Here is a 17,915-nt window from a genome sequence, read left to right on the forward strand (position 1 = left end):
GAGACGTTTCCACTGCTGTTTTGAATATCAATTTCTGACAATATGGCTGCCAGGGGGTGGGGTTACAAACTACAGCACCTGTCAGTTATATGCCCATATCAGTCTTCAGATCAAACCTACAGCCCCATAGCCCAACAGCCGTATGCCAAAATCAGGTCTTGAACTAGATCTCACCAGTTAATTACAGACGTCTAAATTACGAGTTTTGCGGTATGAGTGAAAACGCAGCGTTATGGCTCTTTTTCACTACCGCTGGTATTACGAGTCTTGCAGTTATTTCTGTACCGCACACTTTTTTGGCCGTAACGCAAAGTAACTACCGCAGCTTTCAAAAAGTCCTTTTTCAATGGAGGCCAAAAAGTGAGAGAAAAAGCACATACCTTCAAGATCCATACCATAAACTGAAAGTCAGTAGTTATGAGTTTTACACTACAAAGCTGTAACATAAAACTCATAATTAAAGAGCTAAAAAGTACACTAACACCCATAAACTACCTATTAACCCCTAAACCGAGGCCCTCCCACACTGCAAACCATAAAATAAAAGTTATTAAACCCTAATCTGCCGCTCCGGACATCTCTGCCACTATAATAAACATATTAACCCCTAAACCGTCGCACTCCTGCATCGTAAACACTAGTTAAATATTATTAACCCCTAATCTGCTGTCCCTAACATCGCCGCAACCTACATTACTATTATTAACCCATTATCTGCTGTCCCTAACATCGCCGCCACTATACTAAAGTTATTAACCCCTAAACCTAACCCTAAGTCTAACCCTAACACCCCTAATTTTAATATAATTAAAATAAATCTAAATAAAAATTACTATTATTAACTAAATAATTCCTATTTAAAACTAAATACTTACCTGTAAAATAAACCCTTTGTAGCTATCTTAGGTTTTATTTTTATTTTACAGGTAAGTTTATATTTATGTTAACTACGTTGAATAGTTACTAAAAAAAGCTAAAATAAATACAAATTTACCTGTAAAATAAAACCTAACTTGAGTTACACTAACACCTAACATTACCCTACAATTAAATAAATTGCATTAATTAAATACAATTAACTAAATTGCAAAAAAAAACACTAAATTACACAAAATAAACAAGAAATGATCAAATATTTAAACTAATTACACCTAATCTAATAGCCCTATCAAAATAAAAAAGCCCCCCCCCAAAATTAAAACCCTCTAGCCTAAACTAAACTACCAATAGCCCTTAAAAGGGCCTTTTGTGGGGCATTGCCCCAAATAAATCAGCTCTTTTACCTTTAAAAAAATAATACAAACAACCCCCCAACAGTAAAACCCACCACCCACACAACCAAACCCCCCAAATAAAATCCTATCTAAAAAAAACAAAGCTCCCCATTGCCCTGAAAAGAGCATTTGTATGGACATTGCCCTTAAAAGGGCATTTAGCTCTTTTTCACCCAAACCCTAAGCTAAAAATAAAACCCACCCAATAAACCATTAAAAAAAATCTAACGCTAACCCCCGAAGATCCACTTACAGTTTTTGAAGACCCGATATCCATCCTTAACGAAACGGCAGAAGTCCTCATCGAAGCCAGCAGAAGTCTTCATCCAAGCGGGCCGAAGTCTTCATCCAAGCCGGCAGAAGTCTTCATCCAGAACCAGAAGGCATCTTCATCCATCCGGCGCTAATCGGCTCCATCTTCAAGACATACGGCGCGGAGCATCCTCTTCAATGCAATCAGCCAATAGGATTGAGCTTAAATTCTATTGGCTGATCCAATCAGCCAATAGGATTGAGCTTGCATTCTATTGGTTGTTCCAACCAGCCAATAGAATACAAGCTCAATCCTATTGGCTGATTGCAGCAGCCAATAGGATTTTTTACCCTTTAATTCCGATTGGCTGATAGAATTCTATCAGCCAATCGGAATTTAAGGGACTCCATCTTGGATGACGTCCCTTAAAGGAACCTTCATTCTGAAAGAGACGTCGATTGAAGAGGATGCTCCGCGCCGGATGTCTTGAAGATGGAGCCGTGTCCGCGCCGGATGGATGAAGATAGAAGATGCCGTCTGGATGAAGACTTCTGCCGGCTTGGATGAAGACTTCGGCCCGCTTGGATGAAGACTTCGGCCGGCTTTAATGAGGACTTCTGCCGCTTCGTTGAGGATGGATGTCGGGTCTTCAAAAACTGTAAGTGGATCTTCGGGGGTTAGTGTTAGGTTTTTTTAAGGGTTTATTGGGTGAGTTTTATTTTTAGCTTAGGATTTTGGCGGAAAAAGAGCTAAATGCCCTTTTAAGGGCAATGCCCATACAAATGCCTTTCAGGGCAATGCGGAGCTTAAGTTTATTTAGATAGGATTTTATTTGGGCGGTTCGGTTGTGTGGGTGGTGGGTTTTACTGTTGGGTAACAAGAGCTGATTTCTTTGGGGCAGTACCCCACAAAAGGCCCTTTTAAGGGCTATTGGTAGTTTAGTTTAGGCTAGGGTTTTTTTTTTATTTTGGGGGGGCTTTTTATTTTGATAGGGCTATTAGATTAGGTGTAATTAGTTTAAATATTTGATCATTTCTTTTTTACTTTGTGTAATTTAGTGGGTTTTTTTTAATTTAGTTAATTGTATTTAATTAATGTAATTGATTTTGATGTTAGTGTAACTCAGATTAGGTTTTATTTTACAGGTAAATTTGTATTTATTTTTACTAGGTAGTTAGTAAATAGTTAATAACTATTTACTAACTAGTCTACCTAGTTAAAATAAATACAAACTTAGCTGTGAAATAAAAATAAAACCTAAGATAGATACAATCTAACTATTACTTATATTGTAGCTAGCTTCTGGTTTATTTTATAGGTAAGCATTTAGTTTTAAATAGGAATTATTTAGGTATTGATAGTAATTTTTATTTAGATTTATTTTAATTATATTAAAGTTAGGGGTGTTAGGTTTAGGGTTAGACTTAGGGTTAGGTTTAGGGGTTTATAACTTTAGTATAGTGGCGGCGATGTTAGGGGCGGCAGATTAGGGGTTAGTAAGTGTAGGTAGGTGGCGGCGACGACATTGGGGCCGGTAGATTAGGGGTTAATAAGTGTAGGTAGGTGGTGGTGACATTGGGGCCGGCAGATTAGGGGTTAATAAGTGTAGGTAGGTGGTGGCGACATTGGGGACGGCAGATTAGGGGTTAATAAGTGTAGGTAGGTGTCAGCGTTGTCGGGGGCAGCAGATTAGGGGTTAATAAGTGTAATGTAGGTGGCGGCGACATTGGGGCGGCAGATTAGGGGTTAATAAGTGTAGGTAGGTGGCGGCGATGTCGGGGCAGCAGATTAGTGGTTAATAAGTGTAATGTAGGAGTCTGCGATGTTGGGGGCGGCAGATTAGGGGTGTTTAGACTCTGGGTTTATGTTAGGGTGTTAGGTGTAAACATAACTTTCTTTCCCCATAGGAATCAATGGGGCTGCGTTACGGAGCTGTACGCTCCTTTATTGCAGGTGTTAGGCTTTTTTTTAGCTGGCTCTCCCCATTGATGTCTATGGGGAAATCGTGCACGAGCACGTAAAACCAGCTCAAAGCAGTGCTGGTATTTGGGTGCGGTATGGAGCTCAATTTTGCTCAACGCTCACTTATTGCCTGCTAACGCCGGGTTTTTGTAAACCTGTAATAGCAGCGCTATAGGGAGGTGAGCGGTGACAATAACTTGCTAGTTAGCACCGAGCCGCTCATAACGTAAAACTCATAATCTAGCTGTTAGTTTTTATAAATATTTTACTGAAATATTAGGCTCTCCAGTAAAATACTAAACACTGACATGAAAAAGTATGTTGCCCATATATTATTTGTTTCTAATACACTTTCTTTTGAGTAGCACTCAAACATATACTCGGCATATAAGAAGTGAAGAACGTAAATGTGTCATAGTGATTTAAAGGGCCACTAAAGTCAAAATTAAAATGTCATGATTCGGATAAAGCATTCCATTTTTTAAAAAAAAAACTTTATTTTTCCATTATCAAAAGTGCACATTATTTTTATATGCACACTTTCTGAGGCTCCAGCTCCTACTCAGCATGTGCAAAAGAGCACAGTATATACATATATGCATTTTGTGATTGGCTGATGGCTATCATATGATACGGAGGGGCTGGATTCACTTTGAAATTTGCCGGAAAATATTCTGCTGCTCATTTTAAATTAAGTGCTATCAAGATGAACTTAATAATCAGTATATACTGTGTCACGTCTGATTATACTGGCGATGTCACATCTCACATAAATTGCCTTCGAAGAAAGAAATATACAAATTGCATATTTCTGAACACCTCCTAAAGGCTTTCTGGGGACGCTGATGAGAAAGGGACTTGTGGGCAAAGGGGCACGGCTGCGGGTGTACGATGGGCATCTCCAGGGAAGCCATGAGAGGGGTTGGACAAGGTTTGGGAGTGTTGTAGGAGGATTATATAAGACTATATAATTAGCAAAATATATGCAATGGTGGGAAAATACCACTGTAGTTTACCAATTAGAGAAAAAAGTTACTAGTTGAGGTGGAGTCACAGGTGTTCCAGGTCAGGTGATCTGGTGGTGTGGTTAGGTAGTTGTGGGACGTGGCCTGTCTAAAATAACAGGGATGGGGAGTAGTCATTTTTTACCTTTTTTACTCTTCTCCTCAGCTCAATGGGGGAGCAAAATACAAGATTGGGGGAGCTTTGCACCTCTTGCTGCCCTCGTAACCACGACTGTGCAGCAAGCTAGGTGACCTGAAAGCTTTCAGAGACTCATGTGTGGCCCTTAGAAGGATAAAGGAACAGGAAAGGGAGAAGCAGATTTCATACTTTTAAGTGGAGGCCTAAGTAATTACCCAGATGTACAGAATACTACTTAATTTGCTGTCATGACGTGAGAGAACATAAATATAGAAAGAGAATATTTGTTAAAACAAATCAGTTTACCTATTGTTAAATAAGCTTTCTTCAAGTTTCCAGATGTTTCACTTTTAATTACATCCTCAATGTCTTTTTTATGGAGCTGAAAACAAATGGAAAACACCTAGTTAGTTATAATTATTAGAAGCTGTGGGATTGCTCGTATATAGGAATTTTTCTCTGTATATTTTTTTTAAATATATTGACACAGCATGTTTATGCCTGGTGCACATAAGAGGACACTGCATGATAGTACAGAGCATACTTACCAATTTGTGGTGGTGCTGTGTACATCCACATAGCGCCAACTGGCATTTATTTTTTTGGCTATACTATAGTAGCTGTTACTCTGTACCTTTTATGTCCCTTTAAAAGTTAAAGGGACAGTATACACTCATTTTCATATAACTGCATGTAATAGACACTACTATAAAGAATAAGATGCACAGATACTGATATAAAAATCCAGTATAAAACCATTTAAAAACTTACTTAGAAGCTCCCAGTTTAGCTCTGTTAAAAAGGTAGCTGGAACACCCACTGCAAGTGGTAAATAGCAGACACTCCCCCCTCCCCCTTCATTTGCATATGAAAAGACCCTTTACACAAACAGGAGCAAGCTGGATTAGGTATACATCAGTATTCTCCTAAAACTTTGGGACTTGTTTAGGAGTCTGAAAATCAGAGCAATGTTTTTTAAAAATAAGCAAAACTACACATTAAAAAAACAAACAAAAAAAAACTGTATGGCCTATATAAATGGATCATCTACAAAATATTTATACAAAGAAAAATCTAGTGTATAATGTCCCTTTAAAGGTCACTTTCCAATCTATCAGAATTTTCATGGTAATGGAAGCTTGGGTGACTTTTTGCTTTTTTTCTAAATTTATCCAAACCATCAGAAGAGCTGCCATTGAAACTAGTAGAAAACCCTCAGTTAACATACACTATACAGTAGGGAAATCAATTTACACAAGTGAAAAAGTGTTAGAAACAGACATTTCACGGGATTTGTAATAACGTTTTTACGGGGGGTTTACAAGAGTTTCACTGAAGCAACATAACCAAAGAGAAGAGACAGCTTACTGACAGCTAATTCAATCAAGAAAATGACTTCCTTAAAGGGACATGAAAACCAAAAATTTTCTTTCATGATTTAGGTAGAACATACAATTTTAAACAACTTTCCAGTTAACTTTAAATTGTTTCATTCTCTTGGTATCATTTGTTGAAGGAGCAGCAATGCACAACTGGTTTATAACTGAACACAGGGGTGAGCTAATGTATATATATATATTTATATATATATGCAGCCACCAATCAGCAGCTAGAACCTAGGTTCTTTACTGCTCCTGAGCTTACCTAGATAAACCTTTCAGCAAAGGATAAGAAAATAAAGAAGCAAATTAAATAAATTAAGTAAATTGGAAAGATGTTCTGTCTAAATCATGAATGTCTAATAATGACTTTACTGTAATGTGTTAGAACATTTTATTATTGCATTATTTCTTGTACGCTGTTGGCATTTATCGATGTGGGGCGGACATGATTGGCTACAACGGATCATGTCCGCACGCACATTAATAAATCGGCCCCTAAGTGTGTACCATGACCATCCCATAGGATAAACTATTAAGTGATATCCGTCCCTCAGCTTAGTGCTTATCTTTCTTAGTTTACTGTTACTTTTATCTGGGATTTTCTTTCATATATATTATTTTTTTTTTGTATTATTTATTATTTTACAGCTAACATGATTTACAATAAATTAAACTGACTTATTTGTTACTTACAATTTCATACGCTTTAAAGGTGGCTCTTAATTGCATGTAGTTTCTTGTTGCTAGAACAACATTAAATTCCAACTCCTCTGTGCCCCATCGACCTTCTCCTGCCTTGGAAAAAGAAATAATCATAAATGAAAATTCTTGGTCTAATTTTTAAATGTCCTTCCACCCTTTAATCGGATGTTTCCTTTTACCATTATTATATCCCTATAAAAGCAGGAATTTCATTAACACATTATTTATATAGTTCCACAAACTTTCTCTCTTGCAAGGGAAAACTAGGTGCCAACCAACTGCACAATACTGACTTGTACCAAAAGCTGTGATGAAATGATTAACAAAAAAACAGCATTCCAAATAAAATAATAAAAAAGACATATTCCAGTGAGATTATCAAATATAAATAGTCCATTCACACAGAATTATTACCAACATTTCAAACCTTTGGCCAAATTATTATACAAAAAAAATAACTTGATTTGTTTACACTTAAAGGGACAGTCTGGACCCAATGCTTATTCTTTATTACGTATTGTTACATAACAGACAAGCATCTTGCAATATCTATAAGCTTGTAAGAAGTGCTTGAACCTTTTAAATAATCATCGTTTGTTAGCAGCCAAGCTCCACCCACAGCTTTTTTCAAATTGCACATGCACAAATCAGCATAGGAAAAGTTATTCATGAGTTAAGTGATTGGAGAAACTTAACATACTAAAATATACACGGAACAGGTGGACATTTGCGGCTCCTAACAAATGATGAATATTTAAATGTTTCATGTACTTCTTACAAGCTTATAGATGTGGGACCAGTTGCAGGGTGCTTCTCTGGTATGTAACAATAAGTTCATCAAAATTATGTATTGGGTCTAGACTGTCCCTTTAAATACTTTGCAGACAAGTGACAGTGACAAAGGGGGGTAGTTATCAAGCCGTCTACTTTACCTGCCTTCGCCGGTTCAATACGCCCGCCTAAGCTCGCCTACCATCGCCGCTGCGGACCTGCAAAATTTCGCCTAAGTTATCAAAAAAACTGTCAAAAAGCCGCGCACCAAATACGGGGCGATGAGCAGCGGACTGTGAGAGTTATCACTCATCCGATCTCGCTGCTCTTCGGCTTTTTGACAGCTTTATTGCTAGCCTGTCACTAAGCACCCACACTAACTACACTGTTCTACCCCCTATACCGGCGCCCCCGGAGCCCCCCGCAACTAAATAAAGTTATTAACCCCTAAACCGCCGCTCCTAGACCCCGCCGCAACTATAATAAATGTATTAACCCCTAAAACGCCGCTCCCGGACACCGCCGCCACCTACATTATACCTAGTAACCCCTATCCTGCCCCCCCTATACCGTCACCACCTATAATAAAGTTATTAACCCCTATCCTGCTGATCCCGGACCTCGCCGCAACTAAATAAATAGTTTAACCCCTAAACCGCCGCTCCTGGACCCCGCCGCAACTTATATTAAACTTATTAACCCCTAATCTGCCCCCCTACACTGTCGCCACCTATAATAAGTTTATTAAACCCTATCCTGCCCCCCCTACACCGCTGCCACTGTAATAAAATTATTAACCCCTAAACCTAAGTCTAACCCTAACCCTAACACCCCCCTAACTTAAATATTAATTACATAAATCTAAATAATATTTCTCTTATTAAATAAATTAATCCTATTTAAAACTAAATACCTTTAAAATAAACCCTAATATAGCTACAATATAAATAATAATTATATTGTAGCTATCTTAGGATTTATTTTTATTTTACAGGTAACTTTCAATTTATTTTAACTAGGTACAATAGTTATTAAATAGTTATTAACTATTTAATAACTACCTAGCTAAGATAAAGAGAAATTTACCTGTAAAATAAAAACTAACCTAAGTTACAATTACACCTAACACTACACTATACTATAATAAATTATTTCTATTTAAAACTAAATACTTACCTGTAAAATAAACCCTAAGATAGCTACAATATAATTAATAATTACATTGTAGCTATTTTAGGATTTATATTTATTTTACAGGTAACTTTGTATTTATTTTAGCTAGTTAGAATAGTTATTAAATAGTTATTAACTATTTAATAACTACCTAGCTAAAAGAAATACAAAATTACCTGTAAAATAAATCCTAACCTAAGTTACAATTAAACCTAACACTACACTATCATTAAATTAATTAAATAAATTACCTACAAATAACTACAATGAAATACAATTAAATAAACTAACTAAAGTACAAAAAATAAAAAAAGTTAAGTTACAAAAAATAAAAAAAATAAGTTACAAACATTTAAAAAATATTACAACAATTTTAAGCTACTTACACCTGATCTAAGCCCCCTAATAAAATAACAAAGCCCCCCAAAATAAAAAAATGCCCTACCCTATTCTAAATTAAAAAGGTCTTTTACCTTACCAGCCCTTAAAAGGGCCTTTTGCGGGGCATGCCCCAAAGAATTCTGCTCTTTTGCCTGTAAAAGAATAATACAACCCACCCAACATTAAAACCCACCACCCACATACCCCTAATCTAACCCAAACCCCCCTTAAAAAAAACCTAACACTACCCCCCTGAAGATCATCCTACCTTGAGTCGTCTTCAGCCAGCCGACCATCGATGGAACCGAAGAGGAGATCCGGAGCGGCAGAAGTCATCATCCAGGCGGAGCTGAATAAGTCTTCCATCCGATGAAGTTATCATCCAGGCGGCGCTGAAGAAGTCTTCCATCCGATAGAAGTCTTCATCCAGGCGGCGTCTTCAATCTTCATCCATCCGGAGCGGAGCAGAGCCATCTTCAGACGAGCAGACGCGGAGCCATCCTCTTCATCCCGACGACTAACGACGAATGGATATTCCTTTAAGGGACGTCATCCAAGATGGCGTCCCTTCAATTCCGATTGGCTGAAATGATTCTATCAGTCAATCGGAATTAAGGTAGAAAAAATTTGATTGGCTGATTGAATCAGCCAATCAGATTGAAGTTCAATCCGATTGGCTGATCCAATCAGCCAATCAGATTGAGCTCGCATTCTATTGGCTGTTCCGATCAGCCAAAAGAATGCGAGCGCAATCTGATTGGCTGATTGGATCAGCCAATCGGAATGAACTTCAATCTGATTGGCTGATTCAATCAGCCAATCAGATTTTTCCTACCTTAATTCCGATTGGCTGATAGAATCCTATCAGCCAATCGGAATTGAAGGGACGCCATCTTGGATGATGTCCCTTAAAGGAATATCCATTCGTCGTTAGTCGTCGGGAAGAAGAGGATGGCTCTGCGTCGGCTCGTCTGAAGATGGCTCCGCTCCGGATGGATGAAGATTGAAGATGCCGCCTAGATGAAGACTTCTATCAGATGGAAGACTTCTTCAGCGCCGCCTGGATGATGACTTCATCGGATGGAAGACTTATTCAGCGCCGCCTGGATGATGACTTCTGCCGCTCTGGATCTCCTCTTCGATTCCATCGATGGTCGGCTGGCTGAAGACGACTCAAGGTAGGATGATCTTCAGGGGGGTAGTGTTAGTTTTTTTTAAGGGGGGTTTGGGTTAGATTAGGGGGTGGTGGGTTTTAATGTTGGGGGGGTTGTATTTTTCTTTTACAGGCAAAAGAGCAGAATTCTTTGGGGCATGCCCCGCAAAACGCCCTTTTAAGGGCTGGTAAGGTAAAAGAGCTTTGAACTTTTTAATTTAGAATAGGGTAGGGCATTTTTTTTATTTTGGGGGGCTTTGTTATTTTATTAGGGGGCTTAGATTAGGTGTAAGTAGCTTAAAATTGTTGTAATATTTTTTAAATGTTTGTAACTTATTTTTTTTATTTTTTGTAACTTAGCTTTTTTTATTTTTTGTACTTTAGTTAGTTTATTTAATTGTATTTAATTGTAGTTATTTGTAGGTAATTTATTTAATTAATTTAATGATAGTGTAGTGTTAGGTTTAATTGTAACTTAGGTTAGGATTTATTTTACAGGTAATTTTGTATTTCTTTTAGCTAGGTTTGGGGTTAGATTAGGGGGTGGTGGGTTTTAATGTTGGGGGAGGGTTGTATTTTTCTTTTACAGGCAAAAGAGCAGAATTCTTTGGGGCATGCCCCGCAAAAGGCCCTTTTAAGGGCTGGTAAGGTAAAAGAGCCTTGAACTTTTTAATTTAGAATAGGGTAGGGCATTTTTTTATTTTGGGGGGCTTTGTTATTTTATTAGGGGGCTTAGATTAGGTGTAAGTAGCTTAAAATTGTTGTAATATTTTTTAAATGTTTGTAACTTATTTTTTTTATTTTTTGTAACTTAGCTTTTTTATTTTTTGTACTTTAGTTAGTTTATTTAATTGTATTTAATTGTAGTTATTTGTAGGTAATTTATTTAATTAATTTAATGATAGTGTAGTGTTAGGCTTAATTGTAACTTAGGTTAGGATTTATTTTACAGGTAATTTTGTATTTCTTTTAGCTAGGTAGTTATTAAATAGTTAATAACTATTTAATAACTATTCTAACTAGCTAAAATAAATACAAAGTTACCTGTAAAATAAATATAAATCCTAAAATAGCTACAATGTAATTATTAATTATATTGTAGCTATCTTAGGGTTTATTTTACAGATAAGTATTTAGTTTTAAATAGAAATAATTTATTAAAGTATAGTGTAGTGTTAGGTGTAATTGTAACTTAGGTTAGTTTTTATTTTACAGGTAAAATTCTCTTTATTTTAGCTAGGTAGTTATTAAATAGTTAATAACTATTTAATAACTATTGTACCTAGTTAAAATAAATTGAAAGTTACCTGTAAAATAAAAATAAATCCTAAGATAGCTACAATATAATTATTATTTATATTGTAGCTATATTAGGGTTTATTTTAAAGGTAAGTATTTAGTTTTAAATAGGATTAATTTATTTAATAAGAGAAATATTATTTAGATTTATTTAATTAATATTTAAGTTAGGGGGGGGTGTTAGGGTTAGACTTAGGTTTAGGGGTTAATAATTTTATTACAGTGGTGGCAGTGTAGGGGGGGCAGGATAGGGGTTAATAAACTTATTATAGGTGGCGACGGTGTAGGGGGGCAGATTAGGGGTTAATAAGTTTAATATAGGTTTCGGCGGGGTCCGGGAGCGGCGGTTTAGGGGTTAAACTATTTATTTAGTTGCGGCGAGGTCTGGGATTGGCAGGATAGGGGTTAATAACTTTATTATAGGTGGTGACGGTATAGGGGGGGCAGGATAGGGGTTAATAGGTATCATGTAGGTGGCGGCGGGGACCGGGAGCGGCGGTTTAGGGGTTAACATATTTATTATTGCTTGCGGTGGGCTCCGGGAGCAGCGGTTTAGGGGTTAATAAGTTTATTAGAGTGGCGGTGGGTTCCGGGAGCTGCGTTTTAGGGGGTATATAACTTTATTTAGTTGCGGTGGTGTAGGGGGGAAAGATTAGGGGTGTTTAGACTCAGGGTACATGTTAGGGTGTTAGGTGTAGACAGCTCCCATAGGAATCAATGGGATATCTGGCAGCAGCGAACATGAACTTTCGCTATGGTCAGACTCCCATTGATTCCTATGGGATCCGCCGCCTTCAGGGCGGCGGATTGAAAACCAGGTACGCTGGGCCGGAAAAGTGCCGAGCGTACCTGCTAGTTTTTTGATAACTAGCAAAAGTAGTCAGATTGTGTCGCACTTGTGTGCGGAACATCTGGAGTGACGTAAGAATCGATCTGTGTCTGACTGAGTCTGGCGGATCGAAAGCTTACGTCACTAAATTCTACTTTTGCCGGTATCAAGGGCTTGATAACTACGCTGAATCAGCCTCGCCACAAATACGCTGCGGAATTCCAGGGTATTTGAGGTTGACGGCTTGATAACTACCCCCCAATGAATCATGTTTGGTTTTTTTACCCAGAAGTACTGAAATGTAAAATGACAGTGGAAACAACATCTGACAACTCCAATATCTGAGTCAGTGGGGCCGATTAATCAAGGACGGAATGGCCCCTGATGGCCGTTTCCGTGTGAGCCTTCAGGCTCGTCGGAAACAGCAGTTATGAAGCTGCGATCTTAAGACCGCTGCTCCTTAAATGGTCCGCCTGCTCTGAGGCTGCAGAAATCAATCCACCCGATCTTATAAGATAGGGCTGATTGACACCCCCTGCTAGCGGCCAATCTGCAGGAGAACTGCTTGTGCATTCATCAATGTCTGTCGGGCATGATCCACTGAGCGGACCATGTCGGATAGACCGTTGATAAATTGGCCCCACAGTCACATGCTCCTTTGGCCATGAAATACTGAAATGCCAAGTGACAGACAAGTAACAGAGTTCTTGCATAAATCAGTGTCCCTTTCAGAATATTTTTGAAGTTTGACATCTGATTCTGAGACCTGATATTAAAGGGATACTAAACCCCCCAAAAATATTTAATGATTCAGATGGAGCGTGCAATGTAAGCAACTTTCTAATTTACTCCTATTATCAATTTTTTTTCATTCTCTTGCTATCTTTATTTAAAAAGCAGGAATGTAAAGCTTAAGAGCCAGCCCATTTTTGGCTAAGAACCTGGGTTATGCTTGCTTATTGGTTTGCTAAATGTAGCCACCAATAAGCAAGCAATATCACGGGTGCTGAACCAAAAATGGACTGGCTCCTAAGCTTTACCTTCCTGCTTTTTAAATAAAGATAGCAAGAGAACGAAGAAAAATTGATAGTAGGAGTAATTGCATACTCTATCATTAAAGTAGCAATTTGGGTTTAGTATCCCTTTAAGCTAAAATTAATACTATAACTATGGGAAAGCTATAAATTCAGTGGATTTTAATATCTCTCACATTTTACCTCCTTATTTATTGAATTCAGTTTTGAGCACCGTATTACAGTAAAATGTTATGTTAATACTTCTAATAAATGCTGCTACTCTGTGACATTTTCCTATCTGCTATGTACTTTAATAATAGAACAAAGCTAGTACTGTATGGCAGAATTTGCAACTCTATATCATTGTAGTTTTTATTTTTCCTTCTGATTGTTGCACCAGGATCATAATATTCAGCATCTGATATTTTATGGTTACTACTTACTTCATACAAGTTTTTGGCATCCTGACCAGCCAGTTCTTCGTTAATATTAAGGCCTTCATCACGGTTTGCCTAGGAATAAACATTGTTAGATAAATTGGAGGCAGTAGTTATGTTTTATAAACTTAGCATTTACAGGGGAGATATGGTTACTCTATTGTAGAAACATTTATTACTAGAGGCAAAGCACCTCCAAGCAAACTTTAAGAATTTGTTTTTCTTTATGGCTACTGAATCTGATGTATTTAGGTAGTTGATAGAGAAGAACAGAGTAGAAAAATCATTTTTACTCAGGTATCACCTCATGTTTATTTGTGACTTTCCTCTAAGGCCTGTAACTACCTCGTATCATGCCACTTTACAGATTGCTAGTTAGGCCTCTTCTTGAGTATTGTGTGTAGTTCAGGAAGCCATATTTCCAGAAGGATATAAATAAAGTAAATCTGTTCAAAGGAAGACTACTAAAATGGAACATGGTCTTAACAAATAAAACAAAGAAAGACTCAGTGGCCTAAATAAATATAGAGATATGAAACTTTTATAGTGACAGTAAGGTCAAACTTTACCTTACTTTAAACCTTCATAATTGAGACAGCACATGTAATGTTAAACAACTTTCCAATTGACTTCTGTGATCTAATTTGCTTCATTCTCTTGGTATTCTTTTTTGAAGAGTATACCTAGGTTGGCTCAGGAGCAGAAATGCATTACTGGGAGCTAGCTGCTGATTGGTAGCTGCACATATATACCTGTTGTCATTGGCTCACCAGATTCATCAAGCTCCCAGTAGTGCATTGGACAAAGGATTCCAAGAGAATGAGGCTAATTTGATAATAGAGGTAAATTGGAAAGGTGTTTAAAATTGTATGTTCTATCTGAATAATGAAGGAAAATATTGGTGTTTCACATGCCTTTAAGTATATTAAAGGGCTTAATAAAGCTGAGGTTAATGGCATTTTTCACAAAAAGAACAACACCAAAACAAGGGGGCAAGATCTCTAGTTGTAAGGTACCAAGATTAAGAGTAATTTGTGGAAGATTCTTCACAGAAAGGGCAGTTGATTCATGGAAAAAACTTCCATTAGAGGTGGTAAAGACAAACATGTGGGGGACTTCAGGAATGCCTGGGATAAACACAAGGATATCCTAGAAACTAATTAAACTTACACTTTAAAAGAAATGTGGGCAGACTGGTTGGGCCTATGGTTCCTATCTACCGTCAAAATCGATGTTTTTATGTCTCAGGTTATATCAGTAGGATTCTGGAGAAATGCTAATATAACAATTATTTTAATTGAAATGGATTAGATTCCCAGCACCCAATGCTCAAACCACCGTTTTTATAACTATTAAATCAATAAAGCTGAACAACTGCATAACCAAACATCAGTTCTCAGTAGAGGTGCATTTACCCAGCATGCCATACATGCCCAAACATCAGTCCCCAGGCCAGGTGCAATTACCCAGCATTCCATACATGCCCAAACATCAGTCCTCAGTAGAGATGCATTTACCCAGCATTCCATACATTACCAAACATCAGTCCTCAGGTCAGGTGCATTTACCCAGCATTCCATACATGCCCAAACATCAGTCCTCAGGCCAGGTGTAATTACCCAGCATTCCATACATGCCCAAACATCAGTCCTCAGGCCAGGTGCATTTACCCAGCATTCCATACATGCCCAAACATCAGTCCTCAGGCCAGGTGCATTTACCCAGCATTCCATACATGCCCAAACATCAGTCCTCAGGCCAGGTGCATTTACCCAGCATTCCATACATGCCCAAACATCAGTCCTCAGGCCAGGTGCAATTACCCAGCATTCCATACATGCCCAAACATCAGTCCTCAGGCCAGGTGCATTTACCCAGCATTCCATCTATACCCAAACATCAGTCCTCAGGCCAGGTGCATTTACCCAGCATTCCATACATGCCCAAACATCAGTCCTCAGGCCAGGTGCATTTACCCAGCATTCAATCTATACCCAAACATCAGTCCTCAGGCCAGGTGCATGTACCCAGCATTCCATACATGCCCACATACCCAAACATAATTCCTCGCTAGGATTTACCATCAATAAAAATAAACTGTAGTTTCAGTCATCAGTCATTAAAAAAAGGGTGCTAAAATAAAGTCAGCGGCTCTGGTTGCCCACAGCACAGCGCTCTTCAATGAGGTGGCGTTTCCACCTTTAAACCAATAGCCGTGCGTGTCATCTAACATCTTAGCATGGCTATTGGTTTAGAGGTGGAAACGTAACCTCATTGGTAAAGAGCGCTTTGTCATGGGCAGTGGTGCCGCTGACTTTAGAGAGCTTTTAGATAAGATGAAACTACAGTTGATTTTTGTGATGGTAAATCCTAGTGTTTTTTTAACGCTTGGATTTACCATCGCTTTAAAACAAAAAAAGGAAATAAATGAATACTGATTATTTTCATCAGTATTTTTTTGTTTTCTTTATTTTTGTTGGTGCATTCTTTAGAATTTTCATGAAAAATGTGCATTCGTCCGAAAACGAATGCACATCTGTAATAAGTACAGTGCCAGCAAATTACGCAGCGCTATACAAATAATAAAACATTATAGGGATTACACTTGTAGTTGCAATCATTGAGTTATACAAAAGGTGAGAAATGGTAAAATATATATCTATACAGTGGGGCAAAAAAGTATTTAGTCAGCCACCAATTGTGCAAGTTCTCCCACTTAAGAAGATGAGAGAGGCCTGTAATTTAATCATAGGTATACCTCAACTATCAGAGACAAAATGTGGAAACAAATCCAGACAATCACATTGTCTGATTTGGAAAGAATTTATTTGCAAATTATGGTGGAAAATGAGTATTTGGTCAAAAGTTCATCTCAATACTTTGTTATATATCCTTTGTTGGCAATGACAGAGATCAAACGCTTTCTGTAAGTCTTCACAAGGTTGTCACACACTGTTGCTGGTATGTTGGTCCATTCCTGCATGCAGATCTCTTCTAGAGCAGTGATGTTTTGGGGCTGTCACTGGGCAACACAGACTTTCAACTCCCTCCAAAGGTTTTCTATGGGGTTGAGATCTGGAGACTGGCTAGGCCACTCCAGGACCTTGAAATGCTTCTTACGAATCCACTTCTTCATTGCCCGGGCGGTGTGTTTGGGATCATTGTCATGCTGAAAGACCAGCCACATTTCATCTTCAATGCCCTTGCTGATGGAAGGAGGTTTGCACTCAAAATCTCACGATACATGGCCCCATTCATTCTTTCATGTACACGGATCAGTCGTCCTGTTCCCTTTGCAGAGAAACAGCCCCAAAGCATGATGTTGCCACCCCCATGCTTCACAGTAGGTATGGTGTTCTCTCTCCTATAAACACGACAAGTTGTGTTTCTACCAAACAGTTCTACTTTGGTTTCATCTGACCATATGCCATTCTCCCAATCAGCTTCTGGATCATCCAAATGCTCTCTAGCATACTTCAGATGGGCCCGGACATGTACTGGCTTAAGCAGGGGGACACGTCTGGCACTGCAGGATCTGAGTCCCTGGCGGCGTAGTGTGTTACTGATGGTAGCCTTTGTTACATTGGTCCCAGCTCTCTGCAGGTCATTCACTAGGACCCCCCGTGTGGTTCTGGGATGTTTGCTCACCGTTCTTGTGATCATTTTGACCCCACGGGGTGAGATCTTGCGTGGAGCCCCAGATCGAGGGACATTATCAGTGGTCTTGTATGTCTTCCATTTTCTAATTATTGCTCCCACAGTTGATTTCTTCACACCAAGCTGCTTGCCTATTGCAGATTCAGTCTTCCCAGCCTGGTGCAGGTCTACCATTTTGTTTCTGGTGTTCTTCGACAGCTCTTTGGTCTTCACCATAGTGGAGTTTGGAGTGTGACTGTTTGAGGTTGTGGACAGGTGTCTTTTATACTGATAACAAGTTCAAACAGGTGCCATTAATACAGGTAATGAGTGGAGGACAGAGGAGCATCTTAAAGAAAATTACACAGGTCTGTGAGAGCCAGAAATCTTGCTTGTTTGTAGGTAACCAAATACTTATTTTCCACCATAATTTGCAAATAAATTCTTTCCAAATCAGTCAAAGTGATTGTCTGGATTTGTTTCCACATTTTGTCTCTCATAGTT

General features: G+C 38.3%; 1 protein-coding gene across 1 annotated transcript in view; it reads right to left on the reverse strand.

Moving 5' to 3' along the window:
* Nucleotides 1-17,915, reverse strand: part of ANXA13 (annexin A13) — a 103,992-nt gene that overhangs the window by 25,411 nt on the left and 60,666 nt on the right. The window contains exons 7-9 of the mRNA XM_053713205.1: nt 13,782-13,850; nt 6,708-6,809; nt 4,939-5,014 (exon numbers count right to left, since the gene is read on the reverse strand). Of these exons, the coding sequence (XP_053569180.1) occupies nt 4,939-5,014; nt 6,708-6,809; nt 13,782-13,850 (247 nt within the window). The remainder of the gene's footprint in view (nt 1-4,938; nt 5,015-6,707; nt 6,810-13,781; nt 13,851-17,915) is intronic.

This window comes from Bombina bombina, chromosome 5 (genome assembly GCF_027579735.1).
Source record: "Bombina bombina isolate aBomBom1 chromosome 5, aBomBom1.pri, whole genome shotgun sequence".
Lineage (NCBI taxonomy): Eukaryota > Metazoa > Chordata > Amphibia > Anura > Bombinatoridae > Bombina > Bombina bombina.